Source organism: Embiotoca jacksoni, unplaced genomic scaffold (genome assembly GCF_022577435.1).
Source record: "Embiotoca jacksoni isolate LCO1_2020_lvr unplaced genomic scaffold, fEmbJac1.0.p SCAF_11, whole genome shotgun sequence".
In the NCBI taxonomy this organism is placed as follows: Eukaryota; Metazoa; Chordata; class Actinopteri; family Embiotocidae; genus Embiotoca; species Embiotoca jacksoni.
Window position 1 is genome coordinate 2,409 of NW_027185241.1, and position 26,431 is coordinate 28,839.

Here is a 26,431-nt window from a genome sequence, read left to right on the forward strand (position 1 = left end):
GGCTACGGCAGAGTGGGATGACCTCTTATGCAAATGAGCTCCAGGCTTTTATAGCCTTTCACCGTGAGAGGAGGAGCCATGCAGAAGGTTATATAAACCGTCTGTGCGGTAGATCGGTGACGTACTGAAGCGACCTTTTAGCCCCGCCTAAAAAAACCTGAGCTGAAGACGGATGAGAAACTGTTTAAAGGTCTAACTTACAGCAACTTTAACTCAAATAACTGCGTAACAAAATTGGATAAACAACCATTGAATTGCATATTATGTCAAATAATGTAACTAAAATCAGGTATAAACCTCTGAACTCTGTTAAACCCAAAATAATTCAGTTGTTAGATCTTAATAGTCTGTTTTAGTCCTTTACAGTTGTCAGTCAAAGTAGGTCTCATTTATATCTTTGGAAGTTCCTTAACGTTCAACAGTTCACCATTAGTCTCTTCCAACGGATTTCCGGTTGTTTGTTTGAATCCAAAACAACTCTGAGATCTCAGAAAACAAAGTGCCAATAAAATTGGATCCTTTATATTTCTCGGTGAAGATCCAGACAGGATAGCAGATGAAGCAGCTCGTAGTCACTTGATGAATCCCTAAAAAAAAAACAGCCTGTACACAAGTGTGCAGAACATCATCATATAGTCAGAGTTTCCTCTTTTTCCATCACCTTAGATTTACACAAAACTTTCACAACTTTAAACACTTGTGACTAAATTATCTCATTTGGCCTCAATTTCAAACAATACACTTGGCAATCAACATACTTTTACAACATATACAGAAACTTTAACAAAAATTCAACACACACACACACACACACACACACACACAGTTATGTGCTTCATTCACATCATCCAAAATGTTGTTATCCTGGCTGGTTTTGCTTCGCTATGTTCCTCAAAGTAAATTACTCCCAATTCTCTGACACAAACTTAGTTAACAAGATAACCTCAGGTAGCAACTCACCTGGATAATCCACTTCATTGAAGAAACGCCCGACGGAGTTCGTCCCGGTGAGAACTTCTCCCTCGACAGCTCCGCTGCAGCTCAGCATGTAACTCACTTACAATACTGTTAAATTCACTCGATATCTCTTGGGAATCTCAAAATATCTGACTTTGCTCCAAATCTTGTCTGCCTCCTGCACCTGTCTTAGCTGCGGGGTCTCCGGTAGGTGAGTGCGTGGTTCAGAGAGTGGGAGGGGGGGCTAAGGGCTCTGCTACGTTCAGACCACCAGCTGGTTTGGTGAGACGTTTAGGGAACGTCTGTAAATTGGGAAACTGAATGTTGCCTGGGTTACGTGAACATGGGAGAACACGTGACCTCGACGGTGAAGAGCTTCCATCACCCTCAAATCCAGGACCCCCGGTGTACAGTGACCACTGATCCTTTTTGATGACCAGGAAGAAAAATTAGTGCAAAACAGGTTTTGACTTGATCAGCATTTTAGGTAACAGCACTGAAAAAGATATTCAAACATGAAATCCCTCTTTGTAAAACACACAATATGTGCTTGGCTGATAAATTGAACTTCCTGTTGTAATCTGGAGATTTGTTGGACCTGATGTCGACGGTGTGATTGATTAATGAGGTCCAAACGAGGTGAACATACTGAGACCAGATCTGTTCCTGCCTCATACTGATTGAACTTGTTATATCATCCTGAAGAATGCAGTTCATCCTGACTTTATCAAAACTTAATGACATTTTTAATGAGAATGTTTTGAGATTAGAAAAAAAAAAAGAAAACAGAAATATTGCTGTTCAGTTTAACATTTTTATTCAACATAACAGGATAAAAACATGCATTTGCTTCTAAATAGATATCTAACATTATCTGCTGCCTCAACGTGTGAAGACTTATTTACATCAGAATACAAATGTTGAAGAAAACAGCTTTGGGAGCATTTTGTTGAGAAGTAATGCAGCGCCCTCTGTTGGCCAATTACAAAACAACAGTGTCAAAAATTACAGACAGGAAACAAATATTTTCTAATACAGATTACAGTGGGTACGGAAAGTATTCAGACCCCTTTAAATTTTTCACTCTTTGTTTCATTGCAGCCATTTGCTAAACTCAAAAAAGTTCATTTTATTTCTCATTAATGTACACTCAGCACCCCATCTTGACAGAAAAAAACAGAAATGTAGAAATTTGTGCAAATTTATTAAAAAAGAAAAACTGAAATATCACATGGTCATAAGTATTCAGACCCTTTGCTCAGTATTGAGTAGAAGCACCCTTTTGAGCTAGTACAGCCATGAGTCTTCTTGGGAATGATGCAACAAGCTTTTCACACCTGGATTTGGGGATCCTCTGCCATTCTTCCTTGCAGATCCTCTCCAGTTCCGTCAGGTTGGATGGTGAACGTTGGTGGACAGCCATTTTCAGGTCTCTCCAGAGATGCTCAATTGGGTTTAGGTCAGGGCTCTGGCTGGGCCAGTCAAGAATGGTCACAGAGTTGTTCCGAAGCCACTCCTTTGTTATTTTAGCTGTGTGCTTAGGGTCATTGTCTTGTTGGAAGGTGAACCTTCGGCCCAGTCTGAGGTCCAGAGCACTCTGGAAGAGGTTTTCTTCCAGGATATCGCTGTACTTGGCCGCATTCATCTTTCCTTCAATTGCAATCCCTGTAGCTGAAAAACACCCCCATAGCATGATGCTGCCACCACCATGTTTCACTGTTGGGATTGTATTGGGCAGGTGATGAGCAGTGCCTGGTTTTCTCCACACATACCACTTAGAATTAACGCCAAAAAGTTCAATCTTGGTCTCATCAGACCAGAGAATGTTATTTCTCATAGTCTGGGAGTCCTTCATGTGTTTTTTGGCAAACTCTATGCGGGCTTTCATATGTCTTGCACTGAGGAGAGGCTTCCGTCGGGCCACTCTGCCATAAAGCCCCGACTGGTGGAGGGCTGCACTGATAGTTGACTTTGTGGAACTTTCTCCCATCTCCCTACTGCATCTCTGGAGCTCAGCCACAGTGATCTTTGGGTTCTTCTTTACCTCTCTCACCAAGGCTCTTCTCCCATGATTGCTCAGTTTAGCTGGACGGCCAGGTCTAGGAAGAGTTCTGGTCGTACCAAACTTCTTCCATTTAAGGATTATGGAGGCCACTGTGCTCTTAGGAACCTTGAGTGCTGCAGAAATTATTTTGTAACCTTGGCCAGATCTGTGCCTTGCCACAATTCTGTCTCTGAGCTCCTTGGACAGTTCCTTCGACCTCATGATTCTCATTTGCTCTGACATGCACTGTGAGCTGTAAGGTCTTATATAGACAGGTGTGTGCCTTTCCTAATCAAGTCCAATCAGTTTAATTAAACACAGCTGGACTCCAATGAAGGAGTAGAACCATCTCAAGGAGGATCAGAAGAAATGGACAGCATGTGAGTTAAATATGAGTGTCACAGCAAAGGGTCTGAATACTTATGACCATGTGATATTTCAGTTCTTCTTTTTTAATAAATTTGCACAAATTTCTACATTTCTGTTTTTTTCTGTCAAGATGGGGTGCTGAGTGTACATTAATGAGAAATAAAATGAACTTTTTTGATTTTAGCAAATGGCTGCAATGAAACAAAGAGTGAAAAATTTAAAGGGGTCTGAATACTTTCCGTACCCACTGTATATGTGTTTGTTTTTGTTTTTTCCAAATATGTACACAAAGTACCTTAAACAAACAGCTATTAAAAGTAGCACGCTTTAATTTTACTTCTAAGTTTTTGTTTTTACAAAAATATTAAACGTGATATTTCAAGAAATCTTCATATTTTGACATTATTAAGCCAGTTGGCATTATCTTACATAAGATTAATCTTTGCAGACTATCAAGTTACCTTCTGAATTTGACTCAAACAGACAAAGACTTCTGTTCACAGATCCAATTGTTCCTGTTGGTGCAATTCACTGATTTCCATCCATCGTTAGTTACAGAAATTGCACAGTGACCATCAGTCGGGTTTTCTGTCCAGGAGCTGAGGAAAACAAAACATCAGTTAGATCCAGAGTCAAGATTTTATCATTCAAAGTGTTTAGAAATGTGTCTCTTACCTGTCAGCCAGATCACTTCCATCGACCCACTTCCATTTTCCACCATCAGCTTTCAGTCCAATCCAGTACCCTTCGTTTCCTGGACGGTTATAGCTGTTATCACGGACATATGTCTGAGGACAACAGAGGAAAAGGATCAGAGATATTTACTTACTTTAATAAACTCACTGTGACCAACAGACTCGGCGTGTTTTCAGATCTTCAGAAAATACATTTTCATTTAATATATGCTGTCATTACCTTTTCTTCTGCATTATCTACAACCACCAAATCAGAATTCCTTATTGTGCAGTTTTCTCGAGCTTCTTCCCAGGTTTTCCGATCGGTAGAAGACTGATAGTTTAAAACCACATAACAACTAGACTGGAACAGAATCCAGCCTGGCTGACAAGAGTTACAATGTCGTGCTGAAATAACAGAGATCAACTAATAATCAACTTTACTGTCTCGTTATATCAAGATTCAATATTTTTATAACTAATTGGATCCCAACATACCACCACCATCTTTTCTGGGACAGTAGGCATCAATGCTCCACTGAGCTCGACTGATGTTGAGCTCATTCCCCTTTGCCTCCATGTCCTTTATTTGATTTGTAAGGTTTCTCTTCTCCATCTCCAGCTCCTGGTTTTGTTTCTCCAGGTTCATCTTTTCTGCCGTCAGCTTGGCGTTGTTTTCAGAAATGACCGAGGTAACTAAAAGTCAAACGTACAGGAAGATAGTTGGCAGTGAGCTGATATTGGATAACAAATTAACAAAAATCAAACAACTTTGACTTACACTGAAAGTCAGATAAAATGCATTTTTGTTCAGAATTATTTCACAATAACGACATAGAAATATTTGTTTACGTATGAGTTATACTTACAATATATTTGAAGGGCTACAATAACAAACAGTATCAACCAACTCACTGCTATTGTTGGAAAAGAATAAGTGAAAGAGGAAGACTTCTTGTCTGACAAAGAAATAAACAAAAACATTTAGCTGAAAAAAAATCAACATGAAACTTTAAAAAAGTTCAATCTGCTGTTATAATATTTGTGCAGTAAATTGTGTTAATAACCTGCAGTGGCTGTTATTTTGTCCACAGTACAAACTGCTGCATTTTCAAAGTCACCTTCCTCAAGTTCCTCTGAAACAAATCAAACATAAGTTCTCAAAGATCTGCAGTAAATTAAACATTATTTCCAGAATCAGCAGACTGAGAAAATCATGATACAAATTAAAACAAAGTCAATCGTGACATCTGAAATTAATTTGACCAAAGTGTCGTGATGATCATCATTATGAAAATGAATAAAATAAGATTCTGCTTCACAAAAGATGAGACGCTTGTGAAGTTTGAATCTGTCAGAAAGCATCCTACCTGCAGATAAAGAAACATTTGGATTTCTAAAATTGACCGTCAGCGTCTGTGTTTTTCTGTTCATCCTGGAAAAAGCATCAAGTTCACCAGCGATCGAGCTGCATATGAAGGCTGAAATGGAAACGCTGGTGCAGTGATGTTAAACTTTACAAGGAAGTTTGTGGGTTTTTGGGTGTGTTTTGAAGTTGAGCCTTTTTTTAAAAACTTGTGGTCAGTTGTTGTGAGGGGAAGTTTTCTCAGTTGAATTTTACTTCTAAAATATACAGTTTTTTTGTTTCATCTAATCAGAACTCGATCAGTAATATGATTGTGTTACATGTTGTTTTTCTGACCAATGATGATTGAATAAATGTCTGAATTCAGGTAAGCTGACCAGCCTGGATGGACTGCCATTTAAAATTCAGACACAGAACACATCCACACGCTGATCTCCAACGGCACCGATTAAACACAAATGTTTAAATATCTGCAGCAAATTAGTCCGTATTTATAGAATCACTCCCAATGTGCTCGGCAGCCTGGAAAAATCATGGTAATAAATGTAAAGATGAAAAGGATTTTTTTTTTTAACTCTTCAAATGTATTTAATGCCAAAGTTACACTGTGTTGTTGTGCTTTAAAAAGGCATCATGCATTACAGAAATATGATTCTGCTACACAAAAGAGTGTCGGTGAAAAGCTCGTGAAATGTTTACTCTCCTTGCAGAAAGAGGAACATCTGGACTTTTTAAAGTAAGTCTGAGTCATGTACAAAGTTTAAAATACCAGTTTTAATCTTGATATAGAAGCGTGTGGTTTTTAGTTCTGTTTTGAAGGTGCGACAGTTGGTGTTTGGTGAGAAACTAATGCTCAGTTGTGATGAGAAGTCTTATTTATTAATAGTTTGAACTCACACAGTGTGTCTGCAGCATCTTCTCAGGCTGCTGCAGTTCATCAGTGCTGGAAGAAGTATTCAGGTCCTTTACTTATGTAAAAGTAGCAACACAACGTGTATCTACTTCACGACAGGTAAAAATCCTACATTCAAAACATTGCTTTAGTAAAAACATGAGTACTAACAGTTAAATTTACTTAACATATCAAACAGTAACAGTTTAGAAAAGACTCCCTGTTAGTGTTTTATGATGGGTTTGGATTAATATTACTGTTCTATCAATGTGCATTTTTAATGCTGCTGTTATTTAAACTTGAACTAATTTGTACTACTTTACTGTTGGGGAATTTAACGTACAGTTACGCATTCTTTTCTATATAGTCATCATGTGTTTGTAGTACCGCTGTCCTGTGAGAACCACTCATCTCTAAAAAAAACAATCTGAGGAAAAACATCCCTGTTTTCAACTTTGTGACGATGTGGTTTTTTTTAAATACTTTATTTAGAAGTAGGAACATATAATCCTTCACTTTTTCTGAAAAGTTCCAATTCGATTCACCAAAATTTGGAGAGACATGGTTTTCACTGGACAAGAAGGGTATGAAAAGTTGTAATCTTAAAAGTAATTAGTAACTAAAGCTGTCAAACCTCTGATATGTGGTCGAATAGAAGTATGAAGGTTCACAACAGGAAATACTAAATTAAAAGTACAAGTATCTCAAATTTGTACTTAAGTATTTGAGTAAATGTACTTGGTTACATTCCACCACCATCTTTTATCAAATGCAAGTGACTTTGATCATCAGAGTTTATCCCAGCATGCACTGCATAACAGGCAGGAAAAGAACAGCATCAACACGCAGACAAACTGACTCACCTGCAGACACATGTGAATGTAACCCTTGCTGTTGCAGCACGTAATCTTTTACTAAAGGGTAATCTATGATGCTAACCCTGGCACTACTATCTATGTAACATCAGTATCTGAGGTTCTTTAACAGTTCAGGCCAAGATTTTTTCAGGTTACCTTGGTTATGGTTCACTTCATTTCAATTACTCGGTTGGGTAAGGAGATTGGTGGTAGCAACTCTCTACAAGAGCAATGAGACCTCCAGCCCACAAAGCACACACACAACCAATGATTCAATGATGAGGGAATATATTTACAGAATTATTTAAACCATTTCACTTGAACAATACCTTTAAATCTCACATTAACTCAACTTCATCTCTTAACAACAAAATGAATTCCACTTAACTCAAATAACTGTGTAACAAAAATTGGATAAACAACCATTGAATTGCATATTATGACAAATAATCACTCAAATCAGGTATAAACCTCTGAACTCTGTTAAACCCAAAATAATTCAGTTGTTAGATCTTGATAGTCTGTTTTAGTCCTTTACAGTTGTCAGTCAAAGTAGGTCTCATTTATATCTTTGGAAGTTCCTTAACGTTCAACAGTTCACCATTAGTCTCTTCCAACGGATTTCCGGTTGTTTGTTTGAATCCAAAACAACTCTGAGATCTCAGAAAACAAAGTGACAATAAAACTGGATCCTTTATATTTCTCGGTGAAGATCCAGACTGGATAGCAGATGAAGCAGCTCGTAGTCACTTGATGAATCCCTAAAAAAAAAACAGCCTGTACACAAGTGTGCAGAACATCATCATATAGTCAGAGTTTCCTCTTTTTCCATCACATTAGATTTACACAAAACTTTCACAACTTTAAACACTTGTGACTAAATTATCTCATTTTCCCTCAATTTCAAACAATACACTTGGCAATCAACATACTTTTACAACATATACAGAAACTTTGACAAAAATTCAACACACACACACACACACACACACACACACACACACACACAGTTATGTGCTTCATTCACATCATCCAAAATGTTGTTATCCTGGCTGGTTTTGCTTCGCTATGTTCCTCAAAGTAAATTACTCCCAATTCTCTGACACAAACTTAGTTAACAAGATAACCTCAGGTAGCAACTCACCTGGATAATCCACTTCATTGAAGAAACGCCCGACGGAGTTCGTCCCGGTGAGAACTTCTCCCTCGACAGCTCCGCTGCAGCTCAGCATGTAACTCACTTACAATACTGTTAAATTCACTCGATATCTCTTGGGAATCTCAAAATATCTGACTTTGCTCCAAATCTTGTCTGCCTCCTGCACCTGTCTTAGCTGCGGGGTCTCCGGTAGGTGAGTGCGTGGTTCAGAGAGTGGGAGGGGGGGCTAAGGGCTCTGCTACGTTCAGACCACCAGCTGGTTTGGTGAGACGTTTAGGGAACGTCTGTAAATTGGGCGACTGAAAGTTACCCGGGTTACGTGAACATGGGAGAACACGTGACCTCGACAGAGAAGAGCTTCCCTCACCCTCAAATCCAGGACCCCCGGTGTACAGTGACCACTGATCCTTTTTTATGACCAGGAAGAAAAATGAACTCAAAATAGGTTTTGACTTGATCAGCATTTTAGGTAACAGCACTGAAAAAGATATTCAAACATGAAATCCCTCTTTGTAAAACACACAATATGTGCTTGGCTGATAAATTGAACTTCCTGTTGTAATCTGGAGATTTGTTGGATCTGATGTCGACGGTGTGATTGATTAATGAGGTCCAAACGTGGTGAACATACTGAGACCAGATCTGTTCCTGCCTCATACTGATTGAACTTGTTATATCATCCTGAAGAATGCAGTTCATCCTGACTTTATCAAAACTTACTGACATTTTTAATGAGAAGTTTTTGAGAGAGATTAGAAAAAAAACAAGAAAACAGAAATGTTGTTGTTCAGTATAGCATTTTTAGTCAACATAACAGGATAAAAAAAACACGCATTTGCTTCTAAATAGATATCTAACATTATCTGCTGCCTCAACGTGTGAAGACTTATTTACATCAGAATACAAATGTTGAAGAAAACAGCTTTGGAAGCATTTTGTAGAGAAGTAATGCAGCGCCCTCTGTTGGCCAATCACTGGCAACAGTGTTAAAAATTACATTCAGGAAACAAATATTTTCTAATATCTATTTATACATTACATCTGAAGTTTGTTTGTTTTTTTCCAAATATGTACACAAAGTACCTTAAACAAACAGCTGTTAAAAGAAGCAAACTTTAACTTTATTTCTAAGTTTTGTTTTTTCCAAAAATATTAAACGTGATATTACTAGAAATCTTCATATTTTGACATTATTTAGCCAGTTGGCATTATTTTACTTGTGATTAATCTTTGCAGACTATCAAGATACCTTCTGAAGTTTGACTCAAACAGACAAAGACTTCTGTTCACAGATCCATCTGTTCCTGTTGTTACAGTTCACTGATTTCCATCCGTCGTCAGTTACAGAAATTGCACAGTGACCATCAGTCGGGTTTTCTATCCAGGAGCTGAGGAAACAAAAACATCAGTTGGATCCAGAGTCAAGATTTAATCATTCAAAGTGTTTAGAAATGTGTCTCTTACCTGTCAGCCAGATCACTTCCATCGACCCACTTCCATTTTCCATCTTCAACTTTCAGTCCAATCCAGTACCCTTCGTTTCCTGAACTTCCCCAGCTGTTATCACTGACATATTTCTGAGGACAACAGAGGAAAAGGGAACAGATATATATACTTACTTTAATAAACTCACTGTGACCAACAGACTCAACGTGTGTTCAGATCTTCAGAAAATACATTTTCATTTAATATAAGCTGTCATTACCTTTTCTTCAGCATTATCTACAACCACCAAATCAGAACTCCTTATCGTGCAGTTTTCTCGAGCTTCTTCCCAGGTTTTCCGATTGGTAAAAGTCTTGTAGTCCAAAACCAGATAGCACCTGGACTGGAACAGAGTCCAGCCCGACTGACAAGATTTACAATGTCGCGCTGAAATAACAGAGATCAACGAATAATCAACTTTACTGTCTCGTTATATCAAGATTCGATATTTTTATAACTAATGGGATCCCAACATACCGCCACCATCTTTTCTGGGACAGTAGGCATCAATGCTCCACTGAGCTCGACTGATGTTGAGCTCATTCCCCTTTGCCTCCATGTCCTTTATTTGATTTGTAAGGTTTCTCTTCTCCATCTCCAGCTCCTGGTTTTGTGTCTCCAGCTCCTGGTTTTTCATCGTAAGGTTGTGCTTTTCTGCCGTGAGATTTGTGACCTTGCTCTCTAAGACAGCAGAGGCTCGTGTCAGATTGGTGTAGTCCTCCCTTAAATCGTTGTTGAGGTTTGTCAGGTTGCGATTCATTTCCAGAAGAGTCGTTTGGCTGTTTTCCTGACTGAATGTAGCAACTGCAAAATGAAAATGAGCATCTTAAAGTAGAGTAAGCAGTTTTGGTATTGTTGACTTTGCTTTTGTTATTTCATCACAGATCAAAGCTGCTTCCTGTCTGTTATACTTCAGGTTTGCCATCCTTTTGGGAGCTATAAGCTAAGATTGTGTTTGTTCTTTTTCAGAGAACAACAAAAAACCCACAAAAAGACCAACACTCACAATGTGTTAAGCCATCTTTCAATATTTCACAGCTTCCCCCATTGGTTCATACAAAATTCACTCAAAACAGCTTAACAATGAAATTTTAAGTAAAAATGACTGAAACAAAACTTAATGGTAAATATGTTGTGGACTTTTTGTTTATTTTAGCCAATGATTTCGTTTTCTAAAACTTTTCAATGTTACCAAGAAACCCAACAGCAGGTGTAGTTTTATTATTTGGCCTGATGTTTCCCAACATGGTGAATTACATGGCTATTATTAAGGCAAAATGTGCAATAATTGGTTACACAGTACTGAAAATATATATTGTATAAAAAAAACCTGTTATACTATCTTCATACATTTGACCATGAATTATTGTGTCTAGTAATTCACTTTGTTCTTGACAGATTTAGAAAACTAAAAGCAGAAACTTATAATATGTAAAACAATCTGATATCACATGATGGTAACAGAAGAAATATTATTCTATAAGGGCCTGCCTTGTGTCTAAGTTCGTGCATGGACTATCTGTTTTACATACTTACTGTAGACACAGATTGCTATGATGCCCAACAGCAAAATGACACAGAAAGTCACCAAGCAACAAGCCAAGAGCCGATAGTGGCGACGTCGTCCGTCTGCTTTCTTGTCTGGCAGGAATCGGATAGACAAACATATAAATACGTGGCTTTAGAAGTCGGAGTTCATGAAATAACGTGGGTAACCAAAGTTACAGTCTTTTTCAGTCCAACATTTCCTCTTTACCTTGCCATTACCAAAGAAGGTATTTTAAACTTAATAAGTTTAAAACAGGAAGTATAAAAACTTTTAAATCAGACTGTGAAAACCTCAAATTAACTTAAATTCAACATGAGATTGCATTTTTACACAAAACAATGTTTTGTAACAGAAAATCATCAGAAAGGAAACGCTTCATGGCCATTATGTATTATTAATGTTCACGTGGGACACTGAAAGGAAAGGTTTACAATTTCTCAAATGTTTGATATCAATTCTTTCAGACATTGTGCTACAGATGAACCAGGTTGTAGGCAGAAGTGGACATAGCCTCCATTCCTATTAGGCCAACCCAGTAATATTGACTAATATAACGCTGTAATGTATTTAAGCGTCTCATTGTTTGTTTATTTTTTGCGAAGTAATCTGTCCTTCAGATATGATAAGAATTGATAGATGTTGAAAATATAGTCATCAGTTGTCATTCAAGTAAAGGTGATAATCTTAAAAATATATATTTATAAGAACATTTGTAAAACTCTTAAATCATATTTCAATCGTATTTTGGGTTTCCGGTCGATAAGGGTTCACTAAAGTTTACAGATTGTGACCCGTCCAAACACATATTTTGGAGCTTGCCTGACTGAATGTTTAACAAATCAACTACTACACAATCATACACTTTTGACTTTTCTTAAATGATTTCTGTTGATTTAAATAAACCAATTTATTACAAACAACAATTATTCCACAACGTGGCGGTCAGTCAGAAGTTTTACATGTGTTTGTTTGTTTGTTTGTTTGTTTGACTTCACAAAGCCGATATCAGCACCAAATGTTCTCAGACTCACCTGTGTTTTGTTTTTGTGTTCTTTTACAACTTACCATTTGTGTCTGGACTTTGTTTGGTTGAGTTCTTTTTCACCTTCACTTCATCGTACACAGTTTCCTCTTTGTTTTTAGCTGAAAGGTTAAATAGTGTACAGTGGTTAAATATTAACAGTTCACTATAATCAACAATGAGATAAAAGAAAAAAAAAATCAAGAACAATGACAAACTGCTTGGTTTAGTGAGCTAAATATGTAACCTGCTCCTACACCAGAACAATAAATTAATATTTAATATGAGGAGGGCCACATAAACAAAGACTCTCTTCTGAAGACAAAGTCTGAGAATATCTTTTCTTGTCGCTCTGTACTTTTAAAAGTTGATTTACCTTCCGGTCGGGATCGGTTCTTATTTTTGAATACAACTGAAGCGTAGTTAACGTCCTCCGCCATCACTACAACCTTTCTGTTGAGTCTATCCGAATTGTAGTCAAAGAAGTACCACTGTAATTGAGCCACAGAGACTCACAAGAAGAGAAGTGGTTGTTTCTTCTGTTGAGGCGAATCTGTCACATTCTTGAAATATATCAACTTCTGCTTTTCCTGAGAAAGTCATTTGCATGCACGACAGTCCGGATGTCAACTTCAAGCCAACACTGTGTTCCTGTTCCATAATCAGCTTGATATAAAAGATATTATTACAATGAGTATATAACATGGTATAACAAGATTACTAATATGTAACTAGGACTTTGGAAGTTTGCTTGGTTTTGTGTAAAACACCAATAACCAAATGAATTTACCCATCTGCTGTGTTGTGTTTTTTTTTTTTTTTCTCTCTGCATCATTACTCACATGGTCTCACACCTTTACTGCAGATTGCTCCAGTCTGAACTCTTTTGTGGCCGTCAATGCACGTATAAATGTTCCTGTAATACTGAGTATAGCAGTGTTAAGAGATACACTCACCTCATCCCAACACGTGGAGGCAGATGGCCGCCCACCTCGACAGAGAAGAGCTTCCATCACCCTCAAATCCAGGACCCCCGGTGTACAGTGACCACTGATCCTTTTTGATGACCAGGAAGAACAATTAGTGCAAAACAGGTTTTGACTTGATCAGCATTTTAGGTAACAGCACTGAAAAACAGGAAGGGTATGAAAAATTGTAATCTTAAAAGTAACTAGTAACTAAAGCTGTCAAATCTCTGATACGTGGTCGAATAGAAGTATGAAGCTTCACAACAGGAAATACTAAAGTAAAAGTACAAGTATCTCAAATTTGTACTTAAGTATTTGAGTAAATGTACTTGGTTACATTTCACCACCATCTTTTATCAAATGCAAGTGACTTTGATCATCAGAGTTTATCCCAGCATGCACTGCATAACAGGCAGGAAAAGAACAGCATCAACACGCAGACAAACTGACTCACCTGCAGACACATGTGAATGTAACCCTTGCTGTTGCAGCACGTAATCTTTTACTAAAGGGTAATCTATGATGCTAACCCTGGCACTACTATCTATGTAACATCAGTATCTGAGGTTCTTTAACAGTTCAGGCCAAGCTTTTTTCAGGTTACCTTGGTTACGGTTCACTTCATTTCAATTACTCGGTTGAGTAAGGAGATTGGTGGTAGCAACTCTATACAAGAGCAATGAGACCTCCAGCCCACAAAGCACACACACAACCAATGATTCAATGATGAGGGAATATATTTACAGAATTATTTAAACCATTTCACTTGAACAATACCTTTAAATCTCACATTAACTCAACTTCAGCTCTTAACAACAATTAGTCTCTTCCAACGGATTTCTGGTTGTTTGTTTGAATCCAAAACAACTCTGAGATCTCAGAAAACAAAGTGCCAATAAAACTGGATCCTTTATATTTCTCGGTGAAGATCCAGACAGGATAGCAGATGAAGCAGCTTGTAGTCACTTGATGAATCCCTAAAAAAACCAAACAGCCTGTACACAAGTGTGCAGAACATCATCATATAGTCAGAGTTTCCTCTTTTTCCATCACATTAGATTTACACAAAACTTTCACAACTTTAAACACTTGTGACTAAATTATCTCATTTTGCCTCAATTTCAAACAATACACTTGGCAATCAACATACTTTTACAACATATACAGAAACTTTAACAAAAATTCAACACACACACACAGAGTTATGTGCTTCATTCACAACATCCAAAATGTTGTTATCATGGCTGGTTTTGCTTCGCTATGTTCCTCAAAGTAAATTACTCCCAACTCTCTGACACAAACTGAGTTAACAAGATAACCTCAGGTAGCAACTCACCTGGATAATCCACTTCATTGAAGAAACGCCCGACGGAGTTCGTCCCGGTGAGAACTTCTCCCTCGACAGCTCCGCTGCAGCTCAGCATGTAACTCACTTACAATACTGTTAAATTCACTCGATATCTCTTGGGAATCTCAAAATATCTGACTTTGCTCCAAATCTTGTCTGCCTCCTGCACCTGTCTTAGCTGCGGGGTCTCCGGTAGGTGAGTGCGTGGTTCAGAGAGTGGGAGGGGGGGCTCAGGGCTCTGCTACGTTCAGACCACCAGCTGGTTTGGTGAGACGTTTAGGGAACGTCTGTAAATTGGGCGACTGAACGTTACCCGGGTTACGTGAACATGGGAGAACACGTGACCTCGACGGTGAAGAGCTTCCATCACCCTCAAATCCAGGACCCCCGGTGTACAGTGACCACTGATCCTTTTTGATGACCGGGAAGAAAAATTAGTGCAAAACAGGTTTTGACTTGATCAGCATTTTAGGTAACAGCACTGAAAAAGATATTCAAACATGAAATCCCTTTGTAAAACACAACATGTGCTTCGCTGATAAATTGAACTTCCTGTTGTAATCTGGAGATTTGTTGGAGCTGATGTCGACGGTGTGATTGATTAATGAGGTCCAAACGTGGTGAACATACTGAGACCAGATCTGTTCCTGCCTCATACTGATTGAACTTGTTATATCATCCTGAAGAATGCAGTTCATCCTGACTTTATCAAAACTTACTGACATTTTTAATGAGAAGTTTTTGAGAGAGATTAGAAAAAAAACAAGAAAACAGAAATATTGTTGTTCAGTATAGCATTTTTAGTCAACATAACAGGATAAAAAAAACGCGCATTTGCTTCTAAATAGATATCTAACATTATCTGCTGCCTCAACGTGTGAAGACTTATTTACATCAGAATACAAATGTTGAAGAAAACAGCTTTGGAAGCATTTTGTAGAGAAGTAATGCAGCGCCCTCTGTTGGCCAATCAGCGGCAACAGTGTTAAAAATTACATTCAGGAAACAAATATTTTCGAATATCTATTTATACATTACATCTGAAGTTTGTTTGTTTTTTTTCCAAATATGTGCACAAAGTACCTTAAACAAACAGCTGTTAAAAGAAGCACACTTTAACTTAATTTCTAAGTTTTGTTTTTTCCAAAAATATTAAACGTGATATTACTAGAAATCTTCATATTTTGACATTATTAAGCCAGTTGGCATTATTTTACATGTGATAAATCTTTGCAGACTATCAAGATACCTTCTGAAGTTTGACTCAAACAGACAAAGACTTCTGTTCACAGATCCATCTGTTCCTGTTGTTACAGGTCACTGATTTCCATCCGTTGTTAGTTACAGAAATTGCACAGTGACCATCAGTCGGGTTTTCTATCCAGGAGCTGAGGAAACAAAAACATCAGTTGGATCCAGAGTCAAGATTTTATCATTCGAAGTGTTTAGAAATGTGTCTCTTACCTGTTAGCCAGATCACTTCCATCGACCCACTTCCATTTTCCATCTTCAACTTTCAGTCCAATCCAGTACCCTTCGTTTCCTGAACTTCCCCAGCTGTTAACACTGACAAGTGTCTGAGGACAACAGAGGAAAAGGGAACAGATATATATACTTACTTTAATAAACTCACTGTGACCAACAGACTCAACGTGTGTTCAGATCTTCAGAAAATACATTTTCATTTAATATAAGCTGTCATTACCTTTTCTTCTGCATTATCTACAACCACCAAATCAGAACTCCTTATCATGCAGTTTTCTCGAGCTTCTTCCCAGGTTTTCCGATTGGTAAAAGTCTTGTAGTCCAAAACCACATAGCACCTGGACTGGAACAGAGTCCAGCCCGGCTGACAAGAGTTACAATGTCGTGCTGAAATAACAGAGATCAACTAATAATCAACTTTACTGTCTCGTTATATCAAGATTCGATATTTTTGTAACTAATGGGATCCCAACATACCACCATCTTTTCTGGGACAGTAGGCATCAATGCTCCACTGAGCTCGACTGATGTTGAGCTCATTCCCCTTTGCCTCCATATCCTTTATTTGATTTGTAAGGTTTCTCTTCTCCATCTCCAGCTCCTGGCTTTGTGTCTCCAGCTCCTGGTTTTTCATCGTAAGGTTGTGCTTTTCTGCCGTGAGATTTGTTACCTTGCTCTCTAAGTCAGCATTGGCTCGTGTCAGATTGGTGTAGTCCTCCCTTAAATCGTTGTTGAGGTTTGTCAGGTTGCGATTCATTTCCAGAAGAGTCGTTTGGCTGTTTTCCTGACTGAATGTAGCAACTTCAAAATGAAAATGAGCATCTTAAAGTAGAGTAAGCAGTTTTGGTATTGTTGACTTTGCTTTTGTTATTTCATCACAGATCAAAGCTGCTTCCTGTCTGTTATACTTCAGGTTTGCCAGCCTTTTAGGAGCGATAAGCTAAGATTGTGTTTGTTCTTTTTCAGAGAACAACAAAAAACCCACAAAAAGACCAACACTCACAATGTGTTAAGCCATCTTTCAATATTTCACAGCTTCCCCCATTGGTTCATACAAAATTCACTCAGAACAGCTTAACAATGAAATTTTAAGTAAAAATGACTGAAACAAAACTTAATGGTAAATATTTTGTGGACTTTTTGTTTATTTTAGCCAATGATTTCGTTTTCTAAAACTTTTCAATGTTACCAAGAAACCCAACAGCAGGTGTAGTTTTATTATTTGGCCTGATGTTTCCCAACATGGTGAATTACATGGCTATTATTAAGGCAAAATGTGCAATTATTGGTTACACAGTACTGAAAATATATATTGTATAAAAAAAACCTGTTATACTATCTTCATACATTTGACCATGAATTATTGTGTCTAGTAATTCACTTTGTTCTTGACAGATTTAGAAAACTAAAAGCAGAAACTTATGGTATGTAAAACAATCTGACCTCATGATGGTAACAGAAGAAATATTATTCTATAAGGGTCTGCCTTGTGTCTAAGTTCGTGCATGGACTGTCTGTTTTACATACTTACTGTAGACACAGATTGCTATGATGCCCAACAGCAAAATGACACAGAAAGTCACCAAGCAACAAGCCAAGAGCCGATAGTGGCGACGTCGTCCGTCTGCTTTCTTGTCTGGCAGGAATCGGATAGACAAACATATAAATACGTGGCTTTAGAAGTCGGAGTTCATGAAATAACGTGGGTAACCAAAGTTACAGTCTTTTTCAGTCCAACATTTCCTCTTTACCTTGCCATTACCAAAGAAGGTATTTTAAACTTAATAAGTTTAAAACAGGAAGTATAAAAACTTTTAAATCAGACTGTGAAAACCTCAAATTAACTTAAATTCAACATGAGATTGCATTTTTACACAAAACAATGTTTTGTAACAGAAAATAATCAGAAAGGAAACGCTTCATGACCATTATGTATTATTAATGTTCACGTGGGACACTGAAAGGAAAGGTTTACAATTTCTAAAATGTTTGTTATCAATTCTTTCAGACATTGTGCTACAGATGAACCAGGTTGTAGGCAGAAGTGGACATAGCCTCCATTCCTATGAGGCCAACCCAGTAATATTGACTAATATAACGCTGTAATGTATTTAAGCGTCTCATTGTTTGTTTATTTTTTGCGAAGTAATCTGTCCTTCAGATATGATAAGAATTGATAGATGTTGAAAATATAGTCATCAGTTGTCATTCAAGTAAAGGTGATAATCTTAAAAATATATATTTATAAGAACATTTGTAAAACTCTTAAATCATATTTCAATCGTATTTTGGGTTTCCGGTCGATAAGGGTTCACTAAAGTTTACAGATTGTGACCCGTCCAAACACATATTTTGGGGCTTCCCTGACTGAATGTTTACCAAATCAACTACTACACAATCATACAATTTTGACTTTTCTTAAATGATTTCTGCTGATTTAAATAAACCAATTTATTACAAACAACAATTATTCCACAACGTGGCGGTCAGTCAGAAGTTTTTCATGTGTTTGTTTGTTTGTTTGTTTGTTTGTTTGATTTCACAAAGCCGATATCAGCACCAAATGTTCTCAGACTCACCTGTGTTTTATTTTTGTGTTCTTTTACAACTTACCATTTGTGTCTGGACTTTGTTCGGTTGATTTCTTTTTCTCCTTCACTTCATCGTACACAGTTTCCTCTTTGTTTTTAGCTGAAAGGTTAAATAGTGTACAGTGGTTAAATATTAACAGTTCACTATAATCAACAATGAGATAAAAGAAAAAAAAAATCAAGAAAAATGACAAACTGCTTGGTTTAGTTAGCTAAATATGTAACCTGCTCCTACACCAGAACAATAAATTAATATTTGATGTGAGGAGGGTCACATAAACAAAGACTCTCTTCTGAGGACAAAGTCTGAGAATATCTTTTCTTGTCGCTCTGTACTTTTAAAAGTTGACTTACCTTCCGGTCGGGATCGGTTCTTATTTTTGAATACAACTGAAGCGTAGTTAACGTCCTCCGCCATCACTACAACCTTTCTGTTGAGTCTATCCGACTTGTAGTCAAAGAAGTACCACTGTAATTGAGCCACAGTGACTCATAAGAAGAGAAGTGGTTGTTTTACTCTGTTGAGGCGAATCTGTCTCTCACGGCATTGAAATATATCAACTTCTGCTTTTCCTGAGAAAGTCATCTATATGCACAACAGTCCGGATATAAACTTCAAGCCAACACTGTGTTCCTGTTCCATAATCAGCTTGATATAAAAGATATTATTACAATGAGTATATAACATGGTATAACAAGATTACTAATATGTAACTAGGACTTTGGATGTTTTCTTGGTTTTGTGTAAAACACCAATAACCAATTGAATTTACCCATCTGCTGTGTTGTGTTTTTTTTTTGTTTTCTCTGCATCATTACTCACATGGTCTCACACCTTTACTGCAGATTGCTCCAGTCTGAACTCTTCTTTTGTGTCCGTCGATGCACGTATAAATGTTCCTGTAATACTGAGTACAGCAGTGTTAAGAGCTACACTCACCTCACCCCAACACGTGGAGGCAGATGGCCGCCCACCTTGACAGAGAAGAGCTTCCATCACCCTCAAATCCAGGACCCCCGGTGTACAGTGACCACTGATCCTTTTTGACGACCAGGAAGGAAAATTATTGCAAAACAGGTTTTGACTTGATCAGCATTTTTGGTAACAGCACTGAAAAAGATATTCAAACATGAAATCCCTCTTTGTAAAACACACAATATGTGCTTCGCTGATAAATTGAACTTCCTGTTGTAATCTGGAGATTTGTTGGATCTGATGTCGACGGTGTGATTGATTAATGAGGTCCAAACGTGGTGAACATACTGAGACCAGATCTGTTCCTGCCTCATACTGATTGAACTTGTTATATCATCCTGAAGATGCAGTTCATCCTGACTTTATCAAAACTTACTGACATTTTTAATGACACTGTTTTGAGATGAGAAAAAATAAAATAAAACAGAAATATTGTTGTTCAGTTTAACATTTTTATTCAACATAACAGGCTAAAAACACACATTTTCTTCTAAATAGATATCTAACATTGTCTGCTGCCTCAACGTGTGAAGACTTATTTACATCAGAATACAAATGTTGAAGAAAACAGCTTTGGAAGCATTTTGTTGAGATGTAATGCAGCGCCCTCTGTTGGCCAATCAGCGGCAACAGTGTTAAAAATTACAGACAGGAAACAAATATTTTCTAATATCTATTTATACATTAGATCTGTGTTTGTTTTTTTTCCAGATATAAACAAAAAGTACCAAAACAAATAGCTGTTAAAAGTAGCACATTTTAATTTTATTTCTAAGTTTTGGTTTTTACAAAAATATTAAATGTGATATTACTGTAAATCTTTATATTTTGACATTATTAAGCCAGTTGGCATTATTTTACATGTGATTAATCTTTGCAGACTATCAAGTTACCTTCTGAAGTTTGACTCAAACAGACAAAGACTTCTGTTCACAGATCCAATTGTTCCTGTTGTGACAGTTCACTGATTTCCATCCTTGAGTTTGGCGAGAAATTGCACAGTGACCATCAGTCGGGTTTTCTATCCAGAAGCTGAGGACAACAAAAACATCAGTTGAATCCAGAGTCAAGATTTTATCATTCAAAGTGTTTAGAAATGCGTCTTTTACCTGTTAGCCAGATCACTTCCATCGACCCACTTCCATTTTCCATCTTCAGCTTTCAGTCCAATCCAGTACCCTTCGTTTTCTGGACGGTTAAAGCTGTTGACACTGACATATGTCTGAGGACAACAGAGGAAAAGGGATCAGAGATATTTACTTACTTTAATAAACTCACTGTGACCAACAGACTCAGCGTGTGTTCAGATCTTCAGAAAATACATTCTAATTTAATAATAGCTGTCATTACCTTTTCTTCTGCATTATCTACAACCACCAAATCAGAACTCCTTATTTTGCAGAGTTCTTGAGCTTCTTCCCAGGTTTTCCGATCGGTAGAATTCTTGTAGTCCAAAACCACATAGCAACTGGGCTGAAACAGATTCCAGCCCGGCTGACAAGATTTACACCGTCTTCCTGAAATAACAGAGATCAACTAATAAACAACTTTACTGTCTCGTTATATTAGGATTCAATATTTTTATAACTAATTGGATACCAACATACCGCCATCTTTTCTGGGACAGTAGGCATCAATGCTCCACTGAGCTCGACTGATGTTGAGCTCATTCCCCTTTGCCTCCATGTCGTTTATTTGATTTATAAGGTTTCTCGTCTCCATTTCCAGCTCCTGGTTTTGTGTCTCCAGCTTCTGGTTTTGCATCGTGAGGTTCATCTTTTCTGCAGTGAGATTTATGACATTGCTCTCTAAGACAGCAAAGGCTCGCGTCAGGTTGTCAAACTGGACTTTCAGATTGGTGTAGTCCTCCCTTAAATTGTTGATGAGGTTTGTCAGGTTGCGATTCATTTCCAGAAGAGTCGTTTGGCTGTTTTCATGACTTAATGTAGCAACTGTAAAATGAAAAGTAGCTTCTTATGGGAAAGTAAGCAGTTTTTGTATTGTTCATTTTGCTTTTGTTATTTCATCACAGATCAAAACTGCTTCCTGTCTGTTGTACTTCAGGTTTGCCAGCCTTTTGGGAGCTATAAGCTAAGATTGTGTTTGTTCTATTTCAGAGAACAACAAAAAACCGGCAAAAAGACCAACACTCACAATGTGTTAAGCCATCTTTCAATATTTCACAGCTTCCCCCATTGGTTTACACAAAATTCGCTCAAAACAGTTTAACAATGTAGTTTTAAGTAAAAATGACTTCAACAAAACTTAATGGTAAATATTTTATAGATTTTTGTTTTTTTTAGCCAATGATTTCGTGTTCTAAACTTTTCCCTGTTACCAAGAAACCCAACAGCAGGTGTAGATTTATTATTTGGCCTGATGTTTCCCAACATGGTGAATTACATGGCTATTATTAAGGCAAAATGTGCAATAATTGGTTACACAGTACTGAAAATATATATTGTATAAAAAAAACCTGTGTTATACTATCTTCATACATTTGACCATGAATTATTGTGTCTAGTAATTCACTTTGTTCTTGACAGATTTAGAAAACTAGAAGCAGAAACTTATGGTATGTAAAACAATCTGACCTCATGATGGTAACAGAAGAAATATTATTCCATAAGGGTCTGCCTTGTGTCTAAGTTCGTGCATGGACTGTCTGTTTTACATACTTACTGTAGACACAGATTGCTGTGATGCCCAACAGCAAAATGACACAGAAAGTCACCAAGCAACAAGCCAAGAGCCGATAGTGGCGACGTCGTCCGTCTGCTTTCTTGTCTGGCAGGAATCGGATAGACAAACATATAAATACGTGGCTTTAGAAGTCGGAGCTCATGAAATAACGTGGGTAACCAAAGTTACAGTCTTTTTCAGTCCAACATTTCCTCTTTACCTTGACATCGCCAAAGAAGGTATTTTAAACTTAGTAAGTTAGAAACAGGAAGTATAAAAACTTTTAAATCAGACTGTGAAAACCTCAAATTAACTTAAATTCAACATGAGATTGCATTTTTAGACAAAACAATGTTTTGTAACAGAAAAACATGAGAAAGGAAACGCTTCATGGCCATTATGTATTATTAATGTTCACGTGGGAGACTAAAAGGAAAGATTTACAATTTCTAAAATGTTTGTTATCAATTCTTTCAGACATTGTGCTACAGATGAACCAGGTTGGAGGCAGAAGTGGACATAGCCTCCATTCCTATGAGGCCAACCAAGTAATGTCAACTAATACAACGCTGTAATGCATTTAAGCGTCTCATTGTTTGTTTATTTTTTGCTAAGTAATCTGTCCTTCAGATATGATAAGAATTGATAGATGTTGAAAATATAGTCATCAGTTGTCATTCAATTAAAGGTGATAATCTTAAAAATATATATTTATAAGAACATTTGTAAAACTCTTAAATCATGTTTCAATCGCATTTTGGGTTTCCGGTTGATAAGGGTTAACTAAAGTTTACAGATTGTGACCCGTCCAACCACATATTTTGGGGCTTGCCTGACTGAATGTTTAACAAATCAACTATTACACAATCATACACTTTTGACTTTTCTTAAATGATTTCTGCTGATTTAAATAAACCAATTTATTACAAACAACAATTATTCCACAACGTGGCGGTCAGTCAGGAGTTTTACACGTGTTGGTTTGTCTGTTTGTGTGTTTGTTTGTTTGTCTGATTTCACAAAGCCGATATCAGCACCAAATGTTCTCAGACTCACCTGTGTTTTGTTTTTGTGTTCTTTTACAACTTACCATTTGTGTCTGGACTTTGTTCGGTTGAGTTCTTTTTCACCTTCACTTCATCGTACACAGTTTCCTCTTTGTTTTCAGCTGAAAGGTTAAAAGTTAAAATAGTGTACAGTGTTTAAATATTAACAGTTCACTATAATCAACAATGAGATAAAAAAATTAAAAAACAATACAACAACAACAATGACAAACTGCTTGGTTTAGTTAGCTAAATATGTAACCTGCTCCTACATCAGTACAAGAAATTAATATTTAATATGAGGAGGGTCACATAAACAAAGACTCTGTTCTAAAGCCAAAGTCTGAGAATATCTTTTCTAGCCGCTCTGTACTTTTAAAATTTGACTTACCTTCTGGTCGGGATCGGTTCTTATTTTTGAATACAACTGAAGCGTAGTTAACGTCCTCCGCCATCGCTACAAACTTTCTGTTGAGTCTATCTGAGTTGTAGTCAAAGAAGTACCACTGTAATTGAGCCACAGTGACACACAAGAAGAGAAGTGGTTGTTTCCTCTGTTGAGGCGAATCTGTCTCTAACGGCTTTGAAATACATCAACTTCTGCTTTTCCAGAGAAAATCATTTGTATGCACGACAGTCCAGATATCAACTTCAAGCCAACACTGTGTTCCTGTTCCATAATCAGCTTGATATAAAAGATATTATTACAATGAGTATATAACATGGTATAACAAGATTACTAATATGTAACTAGGACTTTGGATGTTTTCTTGGTTTTGTGTAAAACACCAATAACCAAATGAATTTTGTTGAGAAGTCGTTTTTTTGTTGGCCAATCAGTAGCAAGAGTTTAAAACATTATACAGGAAACAAATATTTTCTAATATCTATTCATACGTTAGATCTGCGTGTTTTTTTTTCCAAATATGCACAAAAAGTACATAAACAGCTGTTAAAAGTTGCACACTAAGTTTACATCTCAGTTTTTGTTTGTACAAAAATATTAAAGGTGATATTACTTGAAATCTTCACATTTTGACATTATTAAGCCAGTTGGCATTATCTTAAATGTAATTAATCTTTTCAAACTATCATGTTACCTTCTGAAGTTTGACTCAAACAGACAAAGCCTTCATTTCACAGATCCAATTGTTCCTGTTGTTACAGTTCACTGATTTCCATCCTTCATTTTTTACAGAAATTGCACAGTGACCATCAGTCATCTCTTCTATCCTGAATATATGAAATGGAAACGCTGGTGCAGTGATGTTAAAATTTACAGGGAAGTTTGTGTTTTTTTGGGTCTGTTTCTAAGTTGAGCCTCTATTTCAAAACTTGTGGTCAGTTGTTGTGAGGGGAAGTTTTCTAATTTGTCCTTTTCCATCTAAAAATATATAGTTTCTTTGTTTCATCTAATCAGAACTCGATCAGTAATATGATTGTGTTACATGTTGTTTTTCTGACCAATGATGATTGAATAAATGTCTGAATTCAGGTAAGCTGACCAGCCTGGATGGACTGCCATTTAAAATTCAGACACAGAACACATCCACACGCTGATCTCCAACGGCACCGATCAAACACAAATGTTTAAATATCTGCAGCAAATTAGTCCGTATTTATAGAATCACTCCCAATGTGCTCGGCAGCCTGGAAAAATCATGGTAATAAATGTAAAGATGAAAAGGATTTTTTTTTTAACTCTTCAAATGTAATTGCTGCCAAACTTACACTGTGTTGTTGTGCTTTAAAAAGGCATCATGCATTACAGAAATATGATTCTGCTACACAAAAGAGTGTAGGTGAAAAGCGTGAGAAATGTTTACTCTCCTTGCAGATAGAGGAACATCTGGACTTTTTAAAGTAAGTCTGAGTTGTGTAGCAAGTTTAAAATACCAGTTTTAACCTTGATAGAGAAGCATGTGGTTTTTAGTTCTGTTTTGAAGTTGCGACAGTTGGTGTTTGGTGAGAAACTAATGCCCAGTTGTGATGAGAAGTCTTATTTATAAATAGTTTGAACTCACACAGTGTGTCTGCAGCATCTTCTCAGGCTGCTGCAGTTCATCAGTGCTGGAAGAAGTATTCAGGTCCTTTACTTAAGTAAAAGTACCAACACAACGTGTATCTACTTCACGACAAATAAAAGTCCGACGTTCAAAACATTGCTTCAGTAAAAACATGAGTATTAACAGTTAAATTTACTTAACATATCAAACAGTAACAGTTTAGAAAAGACTCCCTGTTAGTGTGTCATCATGTGTTTGTAGTACTGCTGTCCTGTGAGAACCGCTCATCTCTAAAAACAACAATCTGAGAAAAACATCCCTGTTTTCAGTTTTGTGACGATGTGTTTTCTTTTTTAAATAGTTTATTTAGAAATAGGAACATATAATCCTTCACTTTTTCAGAAAAGTTCCAATTCGATTCACCAAAATTTGGAGAGACATGGTTTTCACTGGACAAGAAGGGTATGAAAAATTGTAATCTTAAAAGTAACTAGTAACGAAAGCTGTCAAACCTCTGATACGTGGTCGAATAGAAGTATGAAGCTTCACAACAGGAAATACTAAAGTAAAAGTACAAGTATCTCAAATTTATACTTAAGTATTTGAGGAAATGTACTTGGTTACATTCCACCACCATCTTTTATCAAATGTAAGTGACTTTGATCATCAGAGTTTATCCCAGCATGCACTGCATAACAGGCAGGAAAAGAACAGCATCAACACGCAGACAAACTGACTCACCTGCAGACACATGTGAATGTAACCCTTGCTGTTGCAGCACGTAATCTTTTACTAAAGGGTAATCTATGATGCTAACCCTGGCACTACTATCTATGTAACATCAGTATCTGAGGTTCTTTAACAGTTCAGGCCAAGCTTTTTTCAGGTTACCTTGGTTACAGTTCACTTCATTTCAATTACTCGGTTGGGTAAGGAGATTGGTGGTAGCAACTCTA

General features: G+C 37.1%; 4 protein-coding genes across 6 annotated transcripts; all 4 read right to left on the minus strand.

Annotated features, from left to right (window-relative positions):
• Positions 1-1,794: 1,794 nt before the first annotated feature.
• LOC138191735 (C-type lectin domain family 10 member A-like) lies at positions 1,795-6,684 on the minus strand. 3 transcript variants are annotated; one of them, XM_069138724.1, is made up of 6 exons: positions 4,914-5,193; positions 4,546-4,740; positions 4,286-4,452; positions 4,046-4,158; positions 3,832-3,969; positions 1,795-1,928 (listed from the first exon to the last, which is right to left on the minus strand). In XM_069138724.1, exons 1-5 carry the CDS (start codon positions 5,026-5,028, stop codon positions 3,846-3,848), a joined length of 714 nt encoding a protein of 237 aa, XP_068994825.1. In that variant the 5' UTR covers positions 5,029-5,193; the 3' UTR covers positions 1,795-1,928; positions 3,832-3,845. The 3 variants fall into 3 exon arrangements, with proteins under 3 accessions (XP_068994825.1, XP_068994833.1, XP_068994817.1); XM_069138732.1 differs by lacking the exon at positions 1,795-1,928 and adding an exon at positions 6,308-6,684 and having other exon boundaries at positions 3,697-3,969; positions 5,112-5,180; XM_069138716.1 differs by lacking the exon at positions 1,795-1,928 and adding an exon at positions 6,308-6,684 and having other exon boundaries at positions 3,697-3,969; positions 4,914-5,180.
• Positions 6,685-9,096: 2,412 nt separating this feature from the next.
• On the minus strand, positions 9,097-13,222 carry LOC138191754 (asialoglycoprotein receptor 1-like). The gene is made up of 7 exons (XM_069138744.1): positions 12,750-13,222; positions 12,418-12,495; positions 11,340-11,444; positions 10,281-10,607; positions 10,024-10,190; positions 9,783-9,895; positions 9,097-9,706 (listed from the first exon to the last, which is right to left on the minus strand). The coding sequence occupies exons 1-7, from the start codon at positions 12,811-12,813 to the stop codon at positions 9,583-9,585; spliced, it is 978 nt and encodes a 325-aa protein (XP_068994845.1). The 5' UTR covers positions 12,814-13,222; the 3' UTR covers positions 9,097-9,582.
• Positions 13,223-16,149: 2,927 nt separating this feature from the next.
• LOC138194605 (C-type lectin domain family 10 member A-like) lies at positions 16,150-18,807 on the minus strand. Its single transcript, XM_069143505.1, has 5 exons — positions 18,788-18,807; positions 17,706-17,810; positions 16,652-16,975; positions 16,395-16,561; positions 16,150-16,266 (listed from the first exon to the last, which is right to left on the minus strand). The coding sequence occupies exons 3-5, from the start codon at positions 16,929-16,931 to the stop codon at positions 16,150-16,152; spliced, it is 564 nt and encodes a 187-aa protein (XP_068999606.1). The 5' UTR covers positions 16,932-16,975; positions 17,706-17,810; positions 18,788-18,807.
• Positions 18,808-20,184: 1,377 nt separating this feature from the next.
• Positions 20,185-23,924, minus strand: LOC138215902 (CD209 antigen-like protein A). Its single transcript, XM_069178387.1, has 6 exons — positions 23,861-23,924; positions 23,514-23,591; positions 21,349-21,693; positions 21,092-21,258; positions 20,851-20,963; positions 20,185-20,773 (listed from the first exon to the last, which is right to left on the minus strand). Exons 1-6 carry the CDS (start codon positions 23,922-23,924, stop codon positions 20,650-20,652), a joined length of 891 nt encoding a protein of 296 aa, XP_069034488.1. The 3' UTR covers positions 20,185-20,649.
• Between the last annotated feature and the right edge of the window lie 2,507 nt (positions 23,925-26,431).